This window comes from Bos indicus x Bos taurus, chromosome 11, assembly GCF_003369695.1.
Source record: "Bos indicus x Bos taurus breed Angus x Brahman F1 hybrid chromosome 11, Bos_hybrid_MaternalHap_v2.0, whole genome shotgun sequence".
Taxonomy (NCBI): Eukaryota; Metazoa; Chordata; class Mammalia; order Artiodactyla; family Bovidae; genus Bos; species Bos indicus x Bos taurus.
Window position 1 is genome coordinate 68,234,682 of NC_040086.1, and position 23,557 is coordinate 68,258,238.

Genomic DNA, 23,557 nt, shown 5'->3' on the forward strand with positions numbered 1-23,557 from the left:
CATACATACAGGACTTCCCAGGTGGCTCAGTGGTGGAAAATCCACCTGCCAATGCAGGAGCCACAGGAAACATGGATTTGATCCTTTCCTGGAGGAGGAAATGACAACCCACTCCAGTATTGCAGAGTCCGACGTGAATGAGCACGCACCCATATATAGACAGACACAACCAGAGATTTCATGACTTCATTTTCAAATCTAGTCATGAATCAGGGATTACAGTATAAACTCACTGGTTTGTAAATAGCAATTGGAGTGCATGCATGCTAAATTGCTTCAATTGTGTCTGGTTCTGTGCAACCCTGCCAGGCTCCTCTGTCCATGGGATTCTCCAGGCAAGAATACTGAACTGGGTTGCCATGCCCTCCTTCAGGAGATCTTCCTGACCCAAGGATCAAACCCACATCTCTTTTGTCTCCTGCATTGGCAGGCAGGTTCTTGACCACTGTGCCATCTGGGAAGCCCCAAAATTGGAGTAGTTAATTTTATTTGCGTGAGTTTAAAAAGGCCTCCTTTCCATTTTTTTCTTCTTAGTCTCAGGAATTGCAGATGGTTTAGATAGGAGTAAGCTAAGACTTCCTGAGAGCCTTGGTAGAAAATTTACATATCAAGGCTTAGGGAGAGAAAAGCGAGTTCCTCCTAGAAGAACTTGTTCCATTAGGGTCTGAATTCTGAAAAGATGTTGATCAAGCTGGCATTATGTAAATGCATGTGCAAGCCAGCCTGGAAAGGTGAGAAGAGCCCCATCTTAGTCATTTTGGGGGCGCAACGTTCCTCAGTTCCCAAATAAATAAGCATTTGCAAGTATTTTGTCCATATTTCAGTTCAGTTCAGTTGCTCAGTCGTGTCCGACTCTATGACCCCATGGACTTCGGTACACCAGACTTCCCTATCCATAAGTGTTGTACATAAGCCCTACTGGGGTACCCATAGGTGCCTGTCAGCGAGCTGTTAGGCTTTCGAGAAACAATTTCCTATTATTAATTTGGTACCCTAACTCAGATACGATCTGAACAATTTTCTGAGAAGAGTGTGGTGGATCAGATGTGTACTGTTTCTGAGTTTAAGCTCCCCAAAGAGTTAGCCTTGGATTTTTGACTCTTTGACATGTCTCTGTTTTTCCCTCTGGTAGTTTAAAACTGCTTTGGGTGCTCAGGGCACTAGATGATCAGTCTACATCGTGCGTCTCAGGAAGAGCAGCATTTCCTTAATGGTTGTGCTGGGATTCCCTGTGAGACTGGTCCACGTTGGAAGGATTGATCTTCAGATGCTTCCACTAGGTTCTCAGTTGCCTGAGGACACCTTGTGGCCAGAAGGAGCAAATGTCCCTTTTCTTCAGAGCAGAATAATTCACCTTTCATTTCACTAGCAGTTTGTTCAGACCATGTATCTACTTGTTTGTCAATTAAGCCAGATTTAACAAAAACATGGCCACCTATGTTTCCTTGAGCACTCCACTCATATCCCACTATGTCCCTGCCTAAGAAACGTACAAGTGCCCCTTAAGTCTCCAAGAATAAAATTTTCAGGTCATCATTTGATATGATTTGGGGCTTCCCTGGTGGTTCAGTGGCTGACTTTGTGCTCCCAATGCAGTGGTCCTGGGTTCGATGCTTGGTCAGGGAACTAGATACTACATGCTGCAATTGAGTTCACAGGCTGCAACTAAAAGTTCCCGCGTGCAGCAGTGAAGACCCGGTACAGCCAAATAAGTAAATATTTAAAGCCAAAACATGAGATCTCAGCATGAGAACTCATCGGGATACCTGCAGAGTACTGAGAAGGCAGCTGCAAAGAGTTCCTAGAATATGCCACGATGTATTCAATGGCAAATTGAATAAATGACCATAAATAGCATTCATTGACATAGATTCAAGGTCCACTGTTCTTGTTTTATTATTATTGTTTTTGTACCTCTTAATCTCACTTATCTATTTCATTCCTGCTCATGACCTCCACCTCTGACAACTACCTGATCATTCTCTGTATCTACAACTCTGTTTCTGTTTTGTTATGTTTATTCATTTGTTTGTTTTTTAGATTCCACACATGTGTGTAATCATACAGTACTTCTTCTAAATCCATTCATCTATTGATGGGCACTTAAGATGCTTCCGTATCGTGGCTGTTTGTAAATAATCCTGCAGTGAACATGAAGGTGCACATATCTTTTTGAATTTTTTTTTTTCTGGTAAATACTCAGAAGTGAAGCAGTTGAATTGTATAGTAGTTCTGTTGTAATTTTTTTTGGGGGGCAGCCATGTTGCACAGCTGGTGTTTTTTTTTTTTTTTACTATCCAAATGGTTTACCACAGTGGCTGCACCAGATTACACACCCACCTACAGTGTACAAGGGTTTCCTTTCTTCTGCATCCTCACCAAAAGTTATTATTTGTTGACATTTTTTTTTTTTTTGGCTGTGCTGCTTGACTTACGGGATCTTAGTTCCCCAGCCAGGTATTGAACCTGGGCCCTCAGCAGTGGGAGTCTTAACCACTGGACCATGAAGGAAGTCCTGGTGAGTAGGATGTTAACATCACTACTATTACTGCATTTCAGTCAATGTCTTCCTTAGGTCTGTTATTATTTTATATCTGTTTTTCCCCCTATACTACAAATAATGTTGCAATAAGCATCCTAGTATATATATCCTTGTAACTAGCTCTTTTATTTCTATAGAATAGATTTCGTATTTGGAAATTTTTCAGAAATTTGGGATTTTTGAAATACGTGTTATCTCTCTCTACATATCTTAAAACTAATGTTTTTAAAAGGTTTTATTCATTTACATCCACATGAACAAAGTCAGTTCCTGAGATCATCAACTACTTCATCTCATTTTCTTCTGCATTAAATTGTTTTTAGTCTTAATTTTTGCTAATATGAACAATTAAGACTTGTATCTCCCTGTTTAAGATCAAGTGCATTCATCTAAAGTACTACTTTCCTTGGGCTTCCCTTGTGGCTCAGCTGGTAAAGAATCTGCCTGCAACGTGGGAGACCTGGGTTCGATCCCTGGCTTGGGAAGATCCCCTGGGGAAGGGAAAGGCTACCCACTCCAGAATTCTGGCCTGGAGAATGCCATGGACTGTATAGTCCATGGGGACTGTATAATCCATGGGGTCACAAAAAGTCAGACAAGACTGAGTGACTTTCACTTTCAAACTGCTGCTGGAGTTTAGCATCTCTTCATGTGTGTTTTTTTGACCAATGGTACTAGCTTTCTCTTTTTTGATTTGCCTTTTATATACCTGCTGATAAGTCACTTCAGTTGTGTCCGACTTTGTGCGACCCCATAGATGGCAGCCCACCAGGCTCCCCCATCCCTGGGATTCTCCAGACAATTTATTTTATATACCTAGTGTATTTATATTGAGTTGTTTACCTCTTTCTATCCATATGTAGAGCTCTGTGTATATTTCTGATATAAACTACAATCTTGCCTGTCACATTAGTGACAGATTTTTTCTCATGTCTTTTTAAAAACTTTAAAAATTCTATCTCTAGCTATCTGAGAATGTTTAAGTTTTATGGAATCAGATGTGTTTATCTTTTCATATTGCTTCTGAATTTTCTGTGTTGTTGCCACATCCAGCACAGCGAGTGAGAAAGACCTGAAACAGGGGCAAGCGCAATGAAAGGACAGGCACGTATAATTTGGCAATCGAGGAGTTGGGGCCTTCCTGTTCTCCATGGCAGGAAGAGAGAATGGCTCCTTTCAGTCCACACTTTTATTACCAGAAGTCACATGAGATCATTAGGGAATAGCTATACTGGGGAGCTTGATTAATGAAGGCTCTGCTGTTGATCAGGAATATCTTGTTTTGTTTCCATGAGGACAGATGCAGGGGTGGGCAGTGAAGTGGAGCAGAGAGCATGTCCCGCCCCAAAAATGTCCCTTCAGCATGCTTGCTAGGACAATCAGGAGGGAACAGTTTGCCGCACCCTCAAGTCATGAGGCAGGTCCTGATCTATGCCCCACCAGGCTGCAACATGCTGTCTAAGACAGAGTAAGTAATCATTTAGACTACTTAGAATAAGAAAGAAATGAGCTGTGGGGAAATGAGAAGGTAGAAAATGAATTTCTTCAAGGTGGTTTGAAAGAAAGAAACATGGAGCTTTGGCAGAGTTATAAATATCAGTGTTGTCAAAGATAAAAAAAAGTTGGACAATATTTAAAGTTTAAATTGTAGTCAATAATATAGTATCACAATAGGGGAAGGTTCAGTTTGAATACAATGTGGACACTAATTAAGTTTAAATTTGTTTTAGTAATATACTATTGCAATACAGAAATTCCAATGTGAGTTGAAATCAATTTCAATTTGTACAGGGGCTTCCCTGATACCTCAGTTTGCGCCCCATTCCTGTATTCTTGAGCTTCCATTGTGGCTCAGCTGGTAAAGAATCCTCCTGCAATGCAGGAGACCTGGATTCAATACCTGGGTTGGGAAGATCCCCTGGAGGAGGGAAAGGCTACCCACTCCAGTATTCTGGCCTGGAGAATTTCATGGACTGTATAGTCCATGGGATTGGAAAGAGTTGGACACAACTGAGCGACTTTCACTTCACTTCAGTTTGTACAGAGATGGTCTGCTCTTTTAGAAAGGCACAGAGGATAAAGGGAGTGGAATGATTTGGAGCTCAGTAGTACTTTTGAACTGTGGTGTTGGAGAAGACTCTTGAGAGTCCCTTGGACTGCAAGGAGATCCAACCAGTCCATTCTGAAGGAGATCAGCCCTGGGTGTTCTTTGGAAGGACTGATGCTAAAGCTGAAACTCCAATACTTGGGCCACCTCATGCGAGGAGTTGACTCATTGGAAAAGACTCTGATGCTGGGAGGGATTGGGGGCAGGAGGATAAGGGGATGACAGAGGATGAGATGGCTGGATGGCATCACCGACTCAATGGACGTGAGTCTGAGTGAACTCCGGGTGTTGGTGATGGACAGGGAGGCCTGGCATGCTGCGATTCATGGGGTCACAAGAGTCGGACACGACTGAGCGACTGAACTGAACTGAACTGAGAGTCAAGGAAGTAAAGTTTTGGAAAATGAGAAGCAAGGGTTAGTTCAAGTGAAACTCACAGGGTTTCCTTAACTTGTGTTTATCATAGTTAGACTCATACCATTCCTAAGAGGCTAGAAGATAGGGGCTGTATCTCTCAGGTTGCTCAGTGATAAAGAATCCACCAATCAATGCAGGAGATGTGGGTTTGATCCCTGGGTCAGGAAGACCCCCTGGAGGAGGAAGTGGCAACCCACTCCAATATTCTTGCCTGGAGAATCCCACAGATAGAGGAGCTGGTTGAGCTACAGTCCATGGGGTTGCAAATAGATATGACTTAATGACAGCAGGCATGCACGTACTCAAAGTGTTTGCTGGAACAAACACTAATTTCTTTTTAAAAAAAATTTATTTGGCTGTGTTGGGTCTTAGTTGTGGCCTGTGGGATGTTCATTGCATTATGCAGGATCTTTTGCTGAGGTACAAGGACTCACCAGTTACAGTGCATGGGCTCAGTAGTTGTACTGCACTGGCTTAGTTGCTCCTGGGCATGTGGAATCTTAGTTCCCTGACTAGGGATGGAACCAATATCCCCTGCATTGCAAGGCAGCTTCTTAACCACTAGATTACCAGGGAAGTTCCCACAAACAGTAATTTCTTTTGGCAGCTTTGTGTTTTCTCAGGCACTAAAAAGGGCACTAGGGTCATTCCCAAGGATGCAGCTTTGAGCTGTTAGCAACTATGTTAATGTTTTGTTCACTTTTTTTTTTTCATTTTTTTCATTTTACAGAAACAATTGACTTAGACCACTGTGTAAATTTAAGGTATACAACATAGTGATTTGACTTACAAAAACGACAGAATGATCTCTGTTTGTTTCCAAGGCAAACCATTCAATATCACAGTAATCCGAGTCTATGCCCCAACCAGTAACACTGAAGAAGCTGAAGTTGAACGGTTCTATGAAGACCTACAAGACCTTTTAGAACTAACACCCAAAAAAGATGTCCTTTCATTATCAAATCAGAGCAGATCAGATCAGTCGCTCAGTCGTGTCCAACTCTTTGTGACCCCATGAATCGCAGCACGCCAGGCCTCCCTGTCTATCACCAACTCCCGGAGTTCACCCAGACTCACGTCCGTCGAGTCAGTGATGCTATGCAGCCATCTCATCCTCTGTCATCCCCTTCTCCTCCTGCCCCCAATCCCTCCCAGCATCAGAGTCTTTTCCAATAAGTCAATTCCTCGAATGAGGTGGCCAAAGTACTGGAGTTTCAGCTTTAGCATCATTTCTTCCAAAAAATTCCCAGGGCTGATCTCCTTCAGAATGGACTGGTTGGATCTCCTTGCAGTCCAAGGGATTCTCAAGAGTCTTCTCCAACACCATAGTTCAAAAGCATCAATTCTTCGGCGCTCAGCCTTCTTCACAGTCCAACTCTCACATCCATACATGACCACAGGAAAAACCATAGCCTTGACTAGACAGACCTTTGTTGGCAAAGTAATGTCTCTGCTTTTCAATATGCTATCTAGGTTGGTCATAACTTTCCTTCCAAGGAATAAGAGTCTTTTAATTTCATGGCGCACTCACCATCTGTAGTGATTTTGGAGCCCCCCAAAATAAAGTCTGACACTGTTTCCACTGTTTCCCCATCTATTTCCCATGAAGTGATGGGACCAGATGCCATGATCTTCGTTTTCTGAATGTTGAGCTTTAAGCCAACTTTTTCACTCTCCACTTTCACTTTCATCAAGAGGCTTTTAGTTCGTCTTCACTTTCTGCCATTAAGGGTGGTGTCATCTGCATATCTGAGGTTATTGATATTTCTCCCAGCAATCTTGATTCCAGCTTGTGTTTCTTCCAGCCCAGCGTTTCTCATGATGTACTCTGCATATAAGTTAAATAAGCAGGGTGACAATATACAGCCTTGACGTACTCCTTTTCCTATTAGGAACCAGTCTGTTGTTCCATGTCCAGTTGTAACTGTTGCTTCCTGACCTGCATACAGAGTTCTCAAGAGGCAGGTCAGGTGGTCTGGTATTCCCATCTCTTTCAGAATTTTCCACAGTTGATTGTGATCCACACAGTCAAAGGCTTTGGCATAGTCAATAAAGCAGAAATAGATGTTTTTCAGGAACTCTCTTGCTTTTTCGATGATCCATCAGATGTTGGCAATTTGATCTCTGGTTCCTCTGCCTTTCCTAAAACCAGCTTGAACATCAGGAAGTTCATAGATCATATATTGCTAAAGCCTGGCTTGGAGAATTTTGAGCATTACTTTACTAGTGTGTGAGATGAGTGCAATTGTGCAGTAGTTTGAGCATTCTTTGGCATTGCCTTTCTTTGGGATTGGAATGAAAACTGACCTTTTCCAGTCCTGTGGCCACTGCTGAGTTTTCCAAATTTGCTGGCATATTGAGTGCAGCACTTTCACAGCATCATCTTTCAGGATTTGAAATAGCTCCACTGGAATTCCATCTCCTCTACTAACTTACATTCCTAGTACTTATTTATTTTGTAACTGGATGTTCATACTTAATGACTGACTGCATCCAGTTTTCCCTCTCCATATCCACCTCTGGTACCAAAAATCTGATCTCTTTTTCTAAGAATTTGTTTGTTTTGAAATGTAAGTTACCTATAGTACTGTTACTGTTAAATACAATACCAGTACAGGACCAATACTGTTGGGTCCTGCTGTATAACGTAGTGATTCAATATTTCCAAACATTAAAAAGTAGTCACCACGATAATTCTAGTCATAAGTCAATGTACAAAGATACTGCATAGTTTGACTATAATCCCCACACTGTATGTTTCTACCTGTTACTCATTTATTTCACAACTGGAAATGTATAACTTTTTAATCGCCCTCACCTATTTCTTTCCTCTCCCCAGTCCCTCCCCAATGACAATCACTTCTTAACTGTCTATTATCTATGATACTGTTTCTGTTTTGTTATGCTTGTTCATTTGTTTTGGCTTTTATTTTTTTTTTAATTTAATTTATTTATTTAGGCTGCTGCATGACTTGTGGAGTGTTAGTTCCCTGACTAGGGATTGAACCCAGGTCCAGCAGTGAGACTGTGGAATCCTAACCACTGGATCACCAGGGATTTCCTTGTTTTGTTTTGTTTTTTAGATTCCACATATAAGTGAAATCATACAGTATTTGTTTTTCTCTGTCTGGCTTATATCACATTGCATAATACCTTCGAGGTCCCTCGATGTTGCAGATGACAAGATTTCATCCTTTTTTATGGCTGAGAAATATTCCATTATTTATGCCACATCTTCTTTATCCATTCATCTATGGATAGACATTTAGGTTGCTTCTGTATTTTGGCTACTATAAATAATACTGCAGTGATCATAGGGGTTTATACATGTTTTCTAATTAGTATTTTAATTTTCTTTAGATTAATATCTAGAATTGGATTGCTGGGTCCAAGTAGTTCTATTTTAATTTTGTGAAGAGTTTCTGTAGTATTTTCCACTACAGTGGCTGCATCAATTTACTTTCTCACTGATAGTGTACAAAGATTCCTATTTCTTTACATCCATGCCAACATTTATGATTTCTTGTCTTTTTTATAATAGCCATCTGACGGGTATGAGGAGATATTTCATTGTGGTTTTGATTTGCATTTTCAAATGGTTGGCAAAGTTGATGCTCTTCATGTACTTGTTGGTCATCTGTATGTCTTCTTCGGAAAAATGTCTGTTCAGAGCCTCTACCCATTTTGAATTTTTTTTTTTTTAATGTTGAGTTGTCTATGTTCTTTGTATATTCTGGATATTAACCTCTTATTGAATATATCGTTTGCAAATATGTTCTCTCATTCAGTTGATGACCTTTTCATTTTATCTATACTTTCTTTCACATGCAAAAGTTTGTAACTTGATATAGTCTCATTTGTTTATATTTGCCTTTATTTCCCTTGCCTGAAGAGACATATCCAGAAAAATACTGCTAACACTGATGTCAAAGAACTTACTGCTTATGTTTCCCTCTGGTTTAGGGTTTATGGTTCAAGTCTTACATTTAGTCTTTAATCCATTCTGAATTTATTTTTGTGCATGGTATTAGAGAGTAGTTGCATTAATTTTTTTTGCATGTAGCTGGCCAGTTTTCCCAAAACCATGTATTGAAGAGGCTGTTTTTCCCCTATTGTGTATACTTGCTTCCTTCGTCATAGATTAATTGCCCATATAAGTGTGGGTTCATTTCTGGGTTCTCTGTTTTATTCCATTAATCTATGTGTCTGTTTTTTTGTGTGCCATTGCCATACTGTTTTCCTTACTGTGACTTTGTAGCAAGGAGCATGATACCTGCAGCTCTGTTCTTCTTTCTCTAGACTGGTTTGGCTCTTTGGAGTCATTTGTGTTTCCATTCATATTTTTAAATTACTTGTTTTAGTTTTGTGAAAAATGACACTGGCGCTTTATGGTCATTTTAACAGTATGAAATCTTCCAACCACTTAACATAATATATCTTTCCATCCATTTGTGTCATTTTCAATTTCTTTTTTCATTGTCTTATAATAAATTTTCCAAGTACAGGTCTTTTACCCTCTTATTTAGATTTATTCCTAGATATCTTATTCTTTTTTATGAAACTGTAAATGGGATTGTTTTCTTAACTTCCCTTTCTAGTAGTTTGTTGTTAAGACTTAGAAATGCAGCAGATTTCTGTATATTAATTTTGGATCCTGCAACTTTACTGAATTCTTTGATGAGTTCTAGGACTTCACTTTCACTTTTCACTTTCACGCATTGGAGAAGGAAATGGCAACCCACTCCAGTGTTCTTGCCTGGAGAACCCCAGGGACAGGGGAGCCTGGTGGGCTGCCATCTATGGGGTCGCACAGAGTCGGACACGATTGAAGTGACTTAGCAGCAGCAGCAGTAGTAGTTTTCTGGTAGTGTCTTTAGGATGGTCAGTGTATGGTATCATGTCATGTGCTAACAGTGACAATTTTACTTCTTCATTTCCAGTTTGTATTTATTTTATTCCCCTTCCTTACCAATTGCTGTGGCTGGGAGTCCCAATATTACTCTCAATAAGTGTGGCAAGAGTGTTCATTCTTGTCTTATTCTTGATCTTAGAGGAAATGCTTTCAGCTTTTTATCATTGACTATGATGTTAGCTATGGGTTTGTCATATATAACCTTTATTATGTTGATGTATGTTTTCTCTAAGCATACATTGTTGAGAGATTTAATCATAAATAAATTTTCAATTTTGTCAAAAGATATTTCTCCATCTATAAGATTATCATATTATTTCTATTTTTTTGATTAGTTAATATGGTATATCCTATGATTGATTATCAGATATTAAACCTTACTTCCATCCCTGAGATAAAGCCCACTTGATCAAGATGTATGATCCTTTTAATATATTGTTGAAATTTGGTTTGCTAATATTTCATTGAACATTTTTATGTTCATCAGTGATATTGGCTTATAATTTTCTTTTTGTTTTGTATGTAATTTTTTTTGTGTGTGATATCTTTCTCTGGCTTCTTATCTCTTGGCCTTGTAGAATGAGATTGGATGCATTCTTTCTTCCACAATTTTTTGGAGTAGTTTGAGAAGGCTAAGTGTTTACTGTTCTCTGTTTGGTAGAATTCACCTATGAAGCTGTGTGGTTTGGGCTTTTGTTTGTTGGGAGTTTTTCTATTACTGATTCAGTTTTATTGCTGGTAATTTGTTTGGTCATATTTTCTATTTCTTCCTAATTTAGTCCTAGGGTATTGCACATTCCTAGGAATTTGTCAGTTTCTTCTAGGTTGTCTGTTTAATTGGCATATACTTGTTACTAGTACTTTCAAATGATCATCTACATTTCTGTGGTATTGGTTATATCCTCTCCGTTTTCATTTCTTTTTATTTTTTTTCCGTTTTCATTTCTGACTTTATTTATTTGATCCCTTTCTCTTCTTTCTGTTGATGAATCTGACTAAAGGTGTGTCAGTGTTGTTTTATCTTTTCAATGAACCAGGTCTTAGTTTTACTAGTATTTTCTATTGTTTCTTAGTTTCTTTTTAATTAATTCTGCTCTGTAAATTTATGATTCTTTCCTTCTACTGACTTTGAATTTGTTTGTTGTTTTAGTAGTTCCCTTAGGTGTAAGCTTAGGTTGTTTATTAGAGATTTTTCTTTCTTGAAGTGGATTTCTATTGCTGTAAACTTACCTCTTAAATTGCTTTTGCTGCATCCCATAGCTTTTGGGTCATTGTGTTTTTGTTTTTTCATTTGTCTTCAGGTATTTTTTTTTTTATTTCCTCTTTGATTTCTTTAGTCTTTGAGTAGCATATTGTTTAGCCTCCACATGTGTGTATTGTGGGGTTTTTTTGGCATGTTTCTCCATTGTTGTTGATTTCTAGTCTCATGGTGTTGTGGTTGTAAAAGGTGTTTGACATGATTTCAATCTTTTAAATTTTACTGAGACTTACTTTGTGACCTATCATGTGACCTATCTTGCACTTGAAAAGAATGCATATTCTGCTGTTGTTGAATGCAGTTTTCTTTTTTTTATTTATTAAGTCCAACTGGTCTGCTGTGTCATTTAAGACCAGTGTATCCTTATCAATTTTCTGTCCAGAAGACCTGTCCATTGATGTGACTGTGGTGTTAAATTCTCCAATATTTCTGTGTTTTCCCTACCAATAGCACCGGGCTTCCCTTTATATCTGTTTGAATTTCACATCTTCCAATTTTTTTCCCCCCATACTACAATCAGTGTTGCATTAAGAATCCTGGAACATATATCCTTAAGACTGATTCTTTAAATTCTGTTGAATAAGTTACTGAACATGAGATTTCTGAATTAAATATATCACTTTCTATATATATATCTTACTAAATAATTGTCTTTAAAAAGTTATAGTCATCCATAACACCAATAGTTAGTATCTGAAAACCCCACCCAGTCCACCTCAGTTTTTCTTGTATTAAGATGTTCTTATCATTAATTTTTGCCAATATAAATGATGAAAACTAGTATCTCTTGTTTGAATTTGCTTTTGTGTAAAGTGCTATTGGAGTTATCATCCATTCATGTGTGGGGTTTTTGGTTTTTTTTTTGCTCAGTGGTACTTGTTCTTTCTTTTGTGATTTCCCTGCTCATGTATTTAGTCTGTATTTATATTGAGTTGTTTAACCCTTCTTATCCATTTGCAGAGCTCTTTGTATGTTTGTGATATAAACTACAATCTCATCTGTCATTTAAAAATATTTATTTATTTGGCTGTGTTGGTTCTTAGGTGTGGTATGTACGATCTTCATTGCATCATGTGGGATCTTTCATTGCAGCTTGTGGATTCTCTAGTTGTGGCACACAGGCTCTCTAGTTGTGGTGCGTGGGCTCCAGAGAGCACAGCCTTCGGTAGCTGTGGCATGTCAACTCTCTAGTTGTGGCACGTGGGCTCTGGAGTGTGCAGGCTCAGTAGTTGTGGTGCACGGGCCTTTAGTTGCTCCATGGCATGTGGGATCTTAGTTACCCAAAGTGAAAAGTGAAGGTGAAGTCGCTCAGTTGTGTCTGACTCTTTGCAACCCCATGGACTGTAGCCTACCAGGCTCCTCCATCCATGAGATTTTCCAGGCAAGAATACCGGAGTGGGTTGCTATTTCCTTCTCAACCAGGGATCAAACCTGCACCCCCTGCATTGCAAGGCAGATTCTTAACCGCTGGACCACCAGGCGATTCCCTCATCTACCATTTTGATGGCAAATATTCATTCTCATGCATTTTTTAACGTTTAAAATTTTATCTCTTGCCATCTGAAAATGTTTATGTTTTATGTAATCAAATATGTTCTCATATTGCCTCAGAATTTCCTTTTATTTCTAAGACAGAATAAATGTCATTTGGACTATTTAAAATAAGAAGAAAATCAGATGTGTGGAAATTAGAAGTTGTGAAATGAAATTCTTTCAGGGTAGTTTCAAAGACAAAAACAAAACAAAAATCAAACCAAAACCAAAAAGCCTATGGAGCAGTGCTGGAATTATTGACTTGAGGGTTGTCATTGATAAACAATGCCAGACTCAAGTTAATGTTTAAATTTTAGTCAGCAGTATGCTGTTGCTGTAGGGAAAAGTCCAATGTGAATTGTACAAATCAAGTTTGATTTGTACAGGGATGATATTTTGATTTAAAAGGAGAATGAGGAAATAGGGAGGGAGATGAACAGGGGCCTAGTAGAGTCAGGGAAATGTAAGATTACAAAAATTGAGCAGCAGGGATTAGTATAAGTGAAACTCTTCTATTTTCGTTAACTGGTGCTTATCAAACTTAAACTCTGACCTGAATAATATTCTATTGTGTGAATATATGTGTACCATATATTTTTAATCTTTGCTTGCTTCCATATCTTGGCCGTTATAAATAATGATGCAATGAACTTAGCAGTGCATACATATTTTCTAATTAATGTTTTCATTTTGGGGAGATAAATAACCAATAATGGAATTGCTGGATTCTTTGGAAATTCTGTTTTAATTTTTTGAGGACTCTCCATACAGTTTTCCACAGTGACTACACCAATTGACATTCCTACCAATAGTACCGGGCTTCTCAGGTGGCGCTAGTGCTGAAGAACCTGTCCGCCAATTCAGGACGGGTAAGAGAAGTGGGTTCAGTCCCTGGGTTGAGAAGATCTCCTGGAGGAGGCAATGGCAACTCACTCCAGTATTCTTGCCTGGAGAATCCCATGGACAGAGGAACCTGGTGGGCTACAGTCCATAGGGTCGCAGAGTCAGACACGACTGAAGCAACTTAGCACGTACCAATAGTTCCAGAGGATTTCCTTTTTTTTTTTTTTTCCATGCCTTGTTATTGCCAACATTTATTTGTTGTCTTTTTAAAAACAGCCATTCTGACAGATGTGAGGTGACTGCATTGTGGTTTTGGTTTGTTTCTTTAATGATCAGCAAAGTTGACCCCTTTTCATGTTGGCCTGTTGGCCATCTGTATGCCTTACTTGGAAAAATGTCTGTTCAGAGCCTCTGCCCATTTTCCAGTAGGGCAGAGGCTCTGAACAGACATTATTTTTTGATGTTGAGTTATATATGTTCTTTATATATTTTGGATATTACCCCCTTGTTGGATATAGCATTTGTAACTATCTTCTCTGACTCAGTAGGTAGCATTTTTGTTTGTTGACAGTTTGCTTCCTGTACAAAAGTTCTAACTTCAGTGTAGTCCCATTTGTTTATTTTTGCTTTTGTTTCCCTTGCTTGAGGAGACATATAAAAAATATTGTTAAGACAGATATTAAAGACTTACTGCCTATGATTTCTTCTGGAAATTTTATGGTTCAGGTCTTAATGTTTATGTTTTTAATTCATTTTGTATTTATTTTTGTGTATGGAGTGAGAGAGTAGACCAGTTTGATTTTTTGCATGTCCCTGTTCAGTTTTCTTGTCATCATTTATTGAAGAGGTTATCTCTCCCCCATTGTGTATTCTAGCCTCCTTTGTCATCATTTAATAGCCCGTGTGGGTGGGTTCGTTTCTGGACTCTCCATTCTGCTCCATTGAGCTGTGTATTTTTGTGTGTGTGTATGCCACTACTATTCTGTTTTCATTACTGTGGCTTTGTAGTATAATCTGAAATCAAGGCGCATGACACCTAAAATTCTGTTCTTTCTTAAGATTTTTTTTTTTTTTTTGCTGTTCAGGATGTTTTGTGTTTCCATATAAATTTAAAAAATATGTCCCAGTTCTGTGAAAAATGCTATTGGTAGTTTGATAGGCAATGCATTGATTCTATAGATTGTCTTGGGTGGTACGGTCATTTTAACAATATGAAATTGTTCAGTTCATTAGCATGGTATATCTTTTCATCTGTTTATGTTGTCTGTAATTTTTTTCATCAGTTTCATATAATTTTCTGAGTGGAGGTCTTTTACCTCCTTATTTAGACTTATTTTTAGGTATTTTATTCTTTTTAATGTGACTGTAAGTGGGATTTCCCCTTTAATTTCTTTTAATAATTTGTTGTTAGTAATAGAAGTTCAACATATGTCTCTATATTAAATTCATACTCTTGAGTAGTTTCTTTAGGATTTTCTATGTATATGGTGTTGTGTTATCTAATAGTGATAGTTTTACATCTTCCTATCCAGTTTGGATTCTTTTTATCTCTTTTACTTGTCTGATTGGGGTAACTTCCACAAATATGTTGCACAAAAGTGGCAAGAGCAATTTCCTTGTTCCTGATCACAGAAGAAATGCTTTCAGCTGTTCACTGTTGAGTGTGACATTAACTGCGGGCTTCTCATATATGGCCCTTATTATGTTGAATTTTATTTTCTCTGTACACAGTTTGTTGGGATTTTTAGTTCTAAATGCATGTTGAATTTTGTCAAACACTTTCCCTGTATCTTTCAAGATGACCGTATGATTTTTATTCTTCAATTTGTTAACATGGTGTGTCATGTAGATTAATTTTTGAATACTGAGCCCTCCTTGCATCCCTGGGATAAATTCTTGATCGTGCTGTATGATATTTTTAATGTAATTGTTGAATTCAGTTTGGTCATATTTTCTCGAGCATTTTTGCCTCTGTGTTTGTAAGTGATATTGGTCTATACTCTTTTTGGTGTGGTATCTTTGTGTGTTTTGTTTTCAGAGTGATACTGGCCTTGACATGTATTTGGAAGCACTCCTTCCTCTGCAATTTTATAGAATAGTTTTTTAAAATTAAAATTTTTTTTTAAAATTTAGGTGTTAACTTTTCTCTAAATGTTTGGTAGAATTTACTTGTGAAGTTACCTGGTCCTGGACTTTTATTTGTTGGGAGTTTTTCTATTACTGTTTCAGTTTCATTACTGATAATTGGTTTGTGTGTGTTTTCTGTTTTTCATATTTTCTATTTCCTCCTGATTCAGTCTTGGGATATTACACATTCCTAGGAATTTGTCAGTTTCTTCTAGGTTGCCCCTTAACTGGCATATAACTGTTCCTAGTACTCTTTTATTGGAGAAGGAAATGGCAACCCATTCCAGTGTTCTTGCCTGGAGAATCCCAGGGACAGGGGAGCCTGGTGGGCTGCCGTCTATGGGGTTGCACAGAGTTGGACACGACTGAAGCGACTTAACAGCAGCAGTACTCTCTTATGAGGGCTTCCCAGGTGGCGCTAGTGGTAAAGAACCCGCCTGCCAATGCAGGAGACAAGAGATGTGGGTTCAGTCCCTGAGTGGAGACTATCCCCTAGAGGAGGGCATGGCAACCCACTCTAGTATTCTTGCCTGGAGAATCATAAGATTCACCAGAGGAGCCTGGTGGGCTACAGTCCATAGTGTCACAAAGAGTTGGACACAACTGAAGCAATTTAGCACTCAGACATTCTCATGATCCTTTGTATTTGTATGGCGTTAGTTGTATCCTCTCCCTTTTCATTTCTGACTTTATTTATTTTGTCCCTCTCTCTTTTTTTTCTTGATGAGTCTGGCTAAAGGTTTGTCAATTTTGTTTTCTCTTTTCAAAATGAACCAGATGTTAGTTTCACTAGTATTTTTTTTTTGTAGTTTTTACTTAGTTCTTCTCTGAGTTTATACTTCTTTCCTTCTACTAACCTTAGATTTATTTGTTCTTTTATTAGTTTCCTTAGGTGTAAGTATAGGTTGTTCATTAGAGATTTTTCTTGTTTCTTGAGGTAGGCTTCTGTTGCTAATAATTATCTCTTACAACTACTTTTTTGCGTCCCATAGCTTTTGAGTCATTGCGTTTTTGATTTTTCATGTGTCTTCAGGTATTTTTTGATTTCCTCTTTGATTTTTGTAGTGATCCATTGTTTGTTCAGTAGCATATTATTTTGCTTCCATGTGTTTGTATAGTATTTTCTGCACATTTCCCCCTTGTAGTTGATTTCTAGTCTCATAGTGTTGTAGTTGGTAAAGATGTTTGATATGATTCAAAGTTGTAAACTTTTATTTTATGGCCTATTATGTGATCTATCCTGGAGAATGATGCAAGTGCACTTGAATGTGTATTCTGCTGTTCTGAATACAATTTTTTTAATATAATTATAAAATCCAACTGGTTTACCATGTTGTTCAAGACCAGTGTTTCCATACTGATTTTCTGTCAGGAGATCTGTCCATTGATGTGAGTGTGGTGTTAAATGCCCCCCAATTTTTGGACATTCCCTGGTAGCTCAGTGGTAAAGAATCCACCTGCCAGTGCAGAGACACTGGTTCAATCCCTGGTCTGTGAACATCCCACATGCCACAGAGCAACTGAGCCTGTGCGCCACAACTGCTGAGCCCATGCTCTGTAGCCCAAGAGTCACTACAGTGAGAAGCTCACACACTGCCACTAGAAAGTAGCCCTCACTCGCAGCAACTAGAGAGAAGTCCATGCAGCAGTGAAGACTCAACACAGCCAAAAATAGATAGATAGAACAAATAAATAAAACTATTTTTAAAAATTCCCCCTAATTTTTGTGTTGCAGTGAATCTCTCCCTTATGTCTACTAGTATTTATGCCTGGTCCTCCTCCCTACCCCCCGATCCTGGCCCTCAAGCAATGTTGCAGTAAGCATCCTGGTACATATATCCTTATGACTGATTCTTTAATCTCTTTTGAATAGATTTCCAAACATGGGATTTATGAATTAAATGTTATCTTTATATGTATCTTAATAAATAGTTGTTTTTAAAAGGTTTTGTCACTCACACTCCAACCAACATAGTTAGAACCTGAGACCTATATCTATTCTGCCTTGTTTTTTCTGCATTTAGATGTTATTTTTATTAATTTTTCCTAATATGATTGATGAAAACTGGTTTCTCATTATTTGCAGTAGCATTCTTCTAAACTACTACTGGAGTTGAACATCATGTATTTTTTGACCAATGACACTTGCTTTTTCTTTTTTGATTTACTTAACTATGTACTTAGTCTGTATTTATATTGAGTATGGAGCCCTTTGTATGTGATATAAACTACCATCTTGTCTGTCATTTTAGAGGCAAATATTAATTCTCATGTATTTTTTTTAACTTTTAAAATTCTATTTCTTGCCATCTGAAAATATTTATGTAATCAAACATGTTTATCTTTTCTCATATTGCCTCTGAATTTCCTTATCTTACCTAAAGGCAATAAATATCATTTAGACTATTTAGAATAAGAAAGAAATGAGATGTGTGGAAGTAAGAACATATGAAAATGAATTTCTTTGAGTTAATTTCAATGAAGAAAAAAGCCTGGAGATGTGGTAGTATTATCAATTTGAGTCAAAGACAAACAAAGCCATACACTGGTTATAGTTTTACTGTCATCAGTAATATACTATTTCACTGGGGAGAAGTGCAGTGTGAATACAAACTCAGACACTTATCAGTATTTAAATTTTAACAATAGTATACTGTTGCAATAGGGAAAAGTCCAGTGTGAATTGTAGAAATCAACTTTGATTTGTACATAGATGATCTCTTGTTTTAAAAGGAGAATGAGGGGATAGAAGTTGGGGAATCAGCGTGAAAGTGGAGAGTGAAAAAGTTGGCTTAAAGCTCAACATTCAGAAAACGAAGATCATGGCATCCAGTCCCATCACTTCATGGGAAATAGATGGGGAAACAGTGGAAACAGTGTCAGACTTTATTTTGGGGGGCTCCAAAATCACTGCCAATGGTGACTGCAGCCATGAAATTAAAAGATGCTTACTCCTTGGAAGGAAAGTTATGAGCAACCTAGATAGCATATTGAAAAGCAGAGACATTACTTTGCCAACAAGGTCCGTCTAGTCAAGGCTATGGTTTTTCCTGTGGTCATGTATGGATGTGAGAGTTGGACTGTGAAGAAAGCTGAGCGCCGAAGAAGTGATGCTTTTGAACTGTGGTGTTGGAGAAGACTCTTGAGAGCCCTTTGGACTGCAAGGAGATCCAACCAGTCCCTTCTGAAGGAGATCAGCCCTGGGATTTCTTTGGAAGGAATGATGCTAAAGCTGAAACTCCAGTACTTTGGCCACTTCATACGAAGAGTTGACTCATTGGAAAAGACTCTGATGCTGGGAGGGATTGGGGGCAGGAGGAGAAGGGGACGACAGAGGATGAGATGGCTGGATGGCATCACTGACTCGATGGACGTGAGTCTGGGTGAACTCCAGGAGTTGGTGATGGACAGGGAGGCCTGGCGTGCTGCGATTCATGGGGTCGCAAAGAGTCGGACACGACTGAGCGACTGCACTGAACTGAACTGAGTGGAGTTAGGGAGGTGAAAGATTACAAAAATTTAGAAGCAGCCATTAGGCAAGTGAAGTCACTTTGCTTTCGTTAACTGTTCCTTATCAAATTTAGTCTCCTGTCCTTCCACTAAGACTAGAAGATAGGGGCTCTCTATCTTCGTTTGTTACCTGGAACCAATACTAAATTTTTTTTGGCAGCCTTGAGTTTTTCTCAAATAGGCACTTTAAGGGAAGCACATCCTCATTCCAAGGATGTGGCTTTGAGCTCCTGTAAACTATGTTAGTCTTCATATGCTAAAGTTGAGGTGCTGTTGAGAGGAGGTCTCAGAGGAACCTGGCTAAAGAGAATTTGGTCAAGGAGAGAATCTTAGGCTTCAGCTTCCTAAGGTGGACTGTTTTCTTGAATACGTCTTTGAATAAAGATTTCTAGTATTACTTTATATTATACTTCATGTACATGTTAACATTTTCCATAAATGACATAAAAATATCTTTTTAAGTTTTAGTGACAGAATTCTTTTGAAAAGGTAAGTGGGCAGAATAAGAAAGGCTTAACTCCACCTCCACTGTCTCTTCACCAAGGGTCCTTTCAGCACAATCTTTCCTAGGAGACCTGTGTCAAGGTCACTGACATGGTAAATTCTAATCAACCAGCGTGTATTTATTGAAGGCCTTTTAGGCTAAAGGTACTTAGGTGTTGTGGGCATGATGTAGTTTGGAAAAAGGAAAAGACATAATTTAGCTCTTTCTTTATAATTTGTAGAAAAAGCAGACTTAATCTTCATATTTTTATGTTCTTACAAGGAAGTGTTTAGTTTTTGTGTGACTTGCATCTTGTTCCATTAATGCCTCCATTTCTCCTGTTTGTACTGTGTTCCACTGGCTGTTCCACAAACACGCCAGGCATTTCCCTTGCTTAGAAAGGTCTTTCTTTCCCTAGCTCACTTTCTCACTGCAAGTATTAGTCAGTCAGTTGTTTCTGACATTTTGTGACCCCATGGACTGTAGCCCGTCAGGCTCCTCTGTCCATGGAATTCTCCAGGCAAGAGTACTGGAGTGGGTAGCCATTTACTTTTGCTCAAATGCCATTCTGCTCAATGAAGCCTGATCTGACCACTCTATTTAAAATTGCAACATTCCCCATTTCTCTTTCCCCACACTATATCATTTGCATGTTTGTTCTAGTTGTCATCGGGCTCCTTCCCCTAGAATGGCTGTGTCATTATATTTTTAAAAAACAATATTTTCTTTACTGGTTTTTCTCAAGTACCTGGAACACTGCCTGCCACTTGGAAAGAACTCAATAAATGTCCAATAAATGAATCCTTTTTTTGTAGTGGATTTTCTATTTCCTTTCTCGAAGTTTAACCTTTCTTTTTATCCAACTTGTTTTCCTTCCATCCATACTATTCTTCATGGTCATGTACTAGTTTTTTTCTTTTCTTTTCCTTTTTTTGGCTGGGAGGGGTATTTTAATTACAGAAATGGAATCATATAATACCCATCACTCAGTTAGCAGCTTTTCTCACCTAACAATACTGCTGCTGCTGCTGCTGCTAAGTCGCTTCAGTAGTGTCGGACTCTGTGTGACCCCACAGACGGCAGCCCACCAGGCTCCCCCGTCCCTGGGATTATCCAAGCAAGAACACTGGAGTGGGTTGCCATTTCCTTCTCCAATGCACGAAAGGGAAAAGGGAAAGTGACACGACTCTTAGCGACCCCATGGACTGCAGCCTACTAGACTCCTCCGTCCATGGGATTTTCCAGGCAAGAGTACTGAGTGGGGTGCCAGTGCCTTCTCCGCACCTAACAATACTGCTGCTTAAGTCGCTTCAGTCGTGTCCGACTCTGTGCGACCCCATAGACGGCAGCCCACCAGGCTCCCCCGTCCCTGGGATTCTCCAGGCAAGAACACTGGAGTGGGTTGCCACTTCCTTCTCCAATGCGTGAAAGTGAAAAGTGAAAGGGAAGTCGCTCAGTCGTGTCGGACTCTTAGCGACCCCATGGACTGCAGCCTACCAGGCTCCTCCATCCATGGGATTTTCCAGGCAAGAGTACTGGTGTGGGGTGCCATTGCCTTCTCCAACGCCATTCCCTTCTCCAGGGGATCTTAAAAGGAAAAACGGGGGAGCCAGGGATAGGATTTCACTTTGAACTATCCTATCCCTGGGCTCCCCCGCTTTTCCTTTTAAGATCCCCTGGAGAAGGGAATGGCAACCAACTCCAGTATTCTTGCCTGCAGAATCCCATGGACAGAGGAGCCTGGCAGGCTACAGCCCATGCGGTCGCAAAGAGTCGGACGCGACTGAGCGACTGTCACTGTCACTGTCAGTGCCATTTACGCATTCATCCCATATCCAGCAGTTCCGAACCTAGTAATCACTCGGTAAAGTATTTCTTGCACCCCTGGTCTGTTTTTGGCAGTGATTAGCTGTGACCATTGTTTGAGCGAGAGCGATTGTAGGGACAGAAGAGGGCACAGCTGAAGAAATTAAAAGCTGGGGTGAGCCTCCTCTGGGGCCTTTGGTATCTCCCTGAAGCAGGGTGAGTTGCGGGGGGTGGGGTAGGGCCGGCTTGGAGTACCCAGACCACCCGGTTGGGAACTCCAGGAGGCAAGTGTGGCCCTGGGGTGTCAGGGGCCTGCGCTGAGGAGTGGGGGTAGGGTGGGAGCGGACCTGGGCGGGGCTTTGAGGGGTGAGGCCAGCCAGGGGGCGGGGCGGGCGGAGAGCGCAGACTCAAATGCGGGTGGCATCCTGGCGCTCCAGTCCGACCGCAGCGCTTGGAGAGCCATGGACCCTGCAGCTCCTGGGCTCGCGTGCTCGATTCTGCGGCTGGGGCTGGGGCTGTTGCTGCTGTGCAGCTGGTGGTACCCTGGGAGCGCCGAGCCGCGGGCCCCGCCGGAGAAGATCGGTAGGCGAGGAAGAGGCGGCGCGCTGCGGGGTTGGCGAGAGCGCGCCCCGCGCCGGGACGTCACTACCAGCTGCTGCAGGCCGGGCGCCCCTGGCGCCCGCTGAGTCGCGCGGAGCCAGCCCGCTGCGAATGTGGTGCTCTTCCCAGTTCGCGCCTCCGAACCGCTTTCAGTGCCCCAGGGAACGCCCTTTCTCGGGCGTGGAGACATGCCCACTTGAGAAATGGGCAGTGGAGGTGGGGTTGACCCAGACCAGTCCGCAGGCGGGCGCCCGGCGTCCCTGCAGCCCCTGTCTCGGGGGTCTGGGGCTCCAAGGAAGCAAAGGCCCCTCCCTCGGCCTTCCCTTGCTGCACTTGTTCAGAGGCCGGTCCTCTGGCTGCTCAGGGAGCGACTGGCCGATTCCGCTCTGCAGATGAGAGGCGCATGCGGGCACAGCACGCCGAGCAGCGCGAACAGGCTGACCGCGCTGACCGCGTGTGCTTCCCGTGATGGGCTGGGGGTGTACCCCTCCGCCGTCTGCTTTGTTGAAGTCGGCTGGCTTGCAGAGCAAGTACTTTACCTAGGACGACTACCCAGCGGAAACAGTCACTCTTTTAGTTTGATTGGTTTTGGTGGTTTGCTCCCTGTTTATTTTGTTTTGCTTTTTTGTTGTTTATTTTTATTCCTTTTAACCCATTTTCTTTGGGATCATTAAGCTATTTACATTAACGAGACAGAACAAATCTAGGCAAAAATGGCGGCCACTTTATTTAAAATGCGTGCTGGAAAGGCCCCACTTCCTCTGTTCCCATGCATTGGGCACAAAGGAGCGTGTGCGGGCCGCTTGGTGCCTCCGCAAAGAACTGTGAGAGCCTGGGGCATCTGGCTGTGGGGGAAAAAATGTAACAATCTACTACTACTGTTGTCTGGGGGCAGTGTCTGTCCAGATTTAGAGTTGCTTCTGTCTTCACTGCAACTGTCCCTTGCCTCCCCCTCCCCAGGCTTCCCTAAATTGTCGATAACTGCTTTAGGTAATGTCGGTTGTTGATTTACGGCGGTTCAAAAACAAACATGCGAAGCTGGTAAGAGAAAAAACCCTGTTCCTTTTTTTCCCCACCGTAGCGGTTATTGGAGCTGGAATTGGTGGCACTTCAGCAGCCTATTATCTGCGGCAGAAATTTGGGAAAGATGTGAAGATTGACGTGTTCGAAAAAGGAAAGGTGGGAGGCCGTCTGGCCACCTTGAATGTGCAGGGGCAAGAATTTGAGTCAGGAGGTTCTGTCATCCATCCTTTAAATCTGCACATGAAGCGTTTTGTCAAGGATCTGGGTATGTAATTTGGTCTGAGAGCAAAGCAGACTTCAAAGTGCATGGATATTGTTATCAGATAGGGAACTGAAACTTTTCTGCCTTATTAATTGTCTTTTACAGTGAAGCTGGTAAAACTGCTTTCCTTACT

The 23,557-nt window shown here is 40.5% G+C and overlaps 1 protein-coding gene across 4 annotated transcripts in view; it reads left to right on the plus strand.

Moving 5' to 3' along the window:
- PCYOX1 (prenylcysteine oxidase 1) overlaps positions 1-23,557 on the plus strand; it is a 47,036-nt gene that overhangs the window by 10,951 nt on the left and 12,528 nt on the right. Inside the window, exons 1-2 of one of the 4 annotated variants that reach the window (XM_027555720.1) lie at positions 21,524-21,597; positions 23,221-23,427. In XM_027555720.1, the coding sequence (XP_027411521.1) occupies positions 23,403-23,427 (25 nt within the window). In that variant the 5' untranslated portion in view covers positions 21,524-21,597; positions 23,221-23,402. Of the gene's footprint in view, positions 1-21,523; positions 21,598-21,940; positions 22,122-22,327; positions 22,356-23,220; positions 23,428-23,557 lie in introns of those variants that run through there. The other 3 variants (XM_027555717.1, XM_027555718.1, XM_027555719.1) reach the window with 3 other exon arrangements.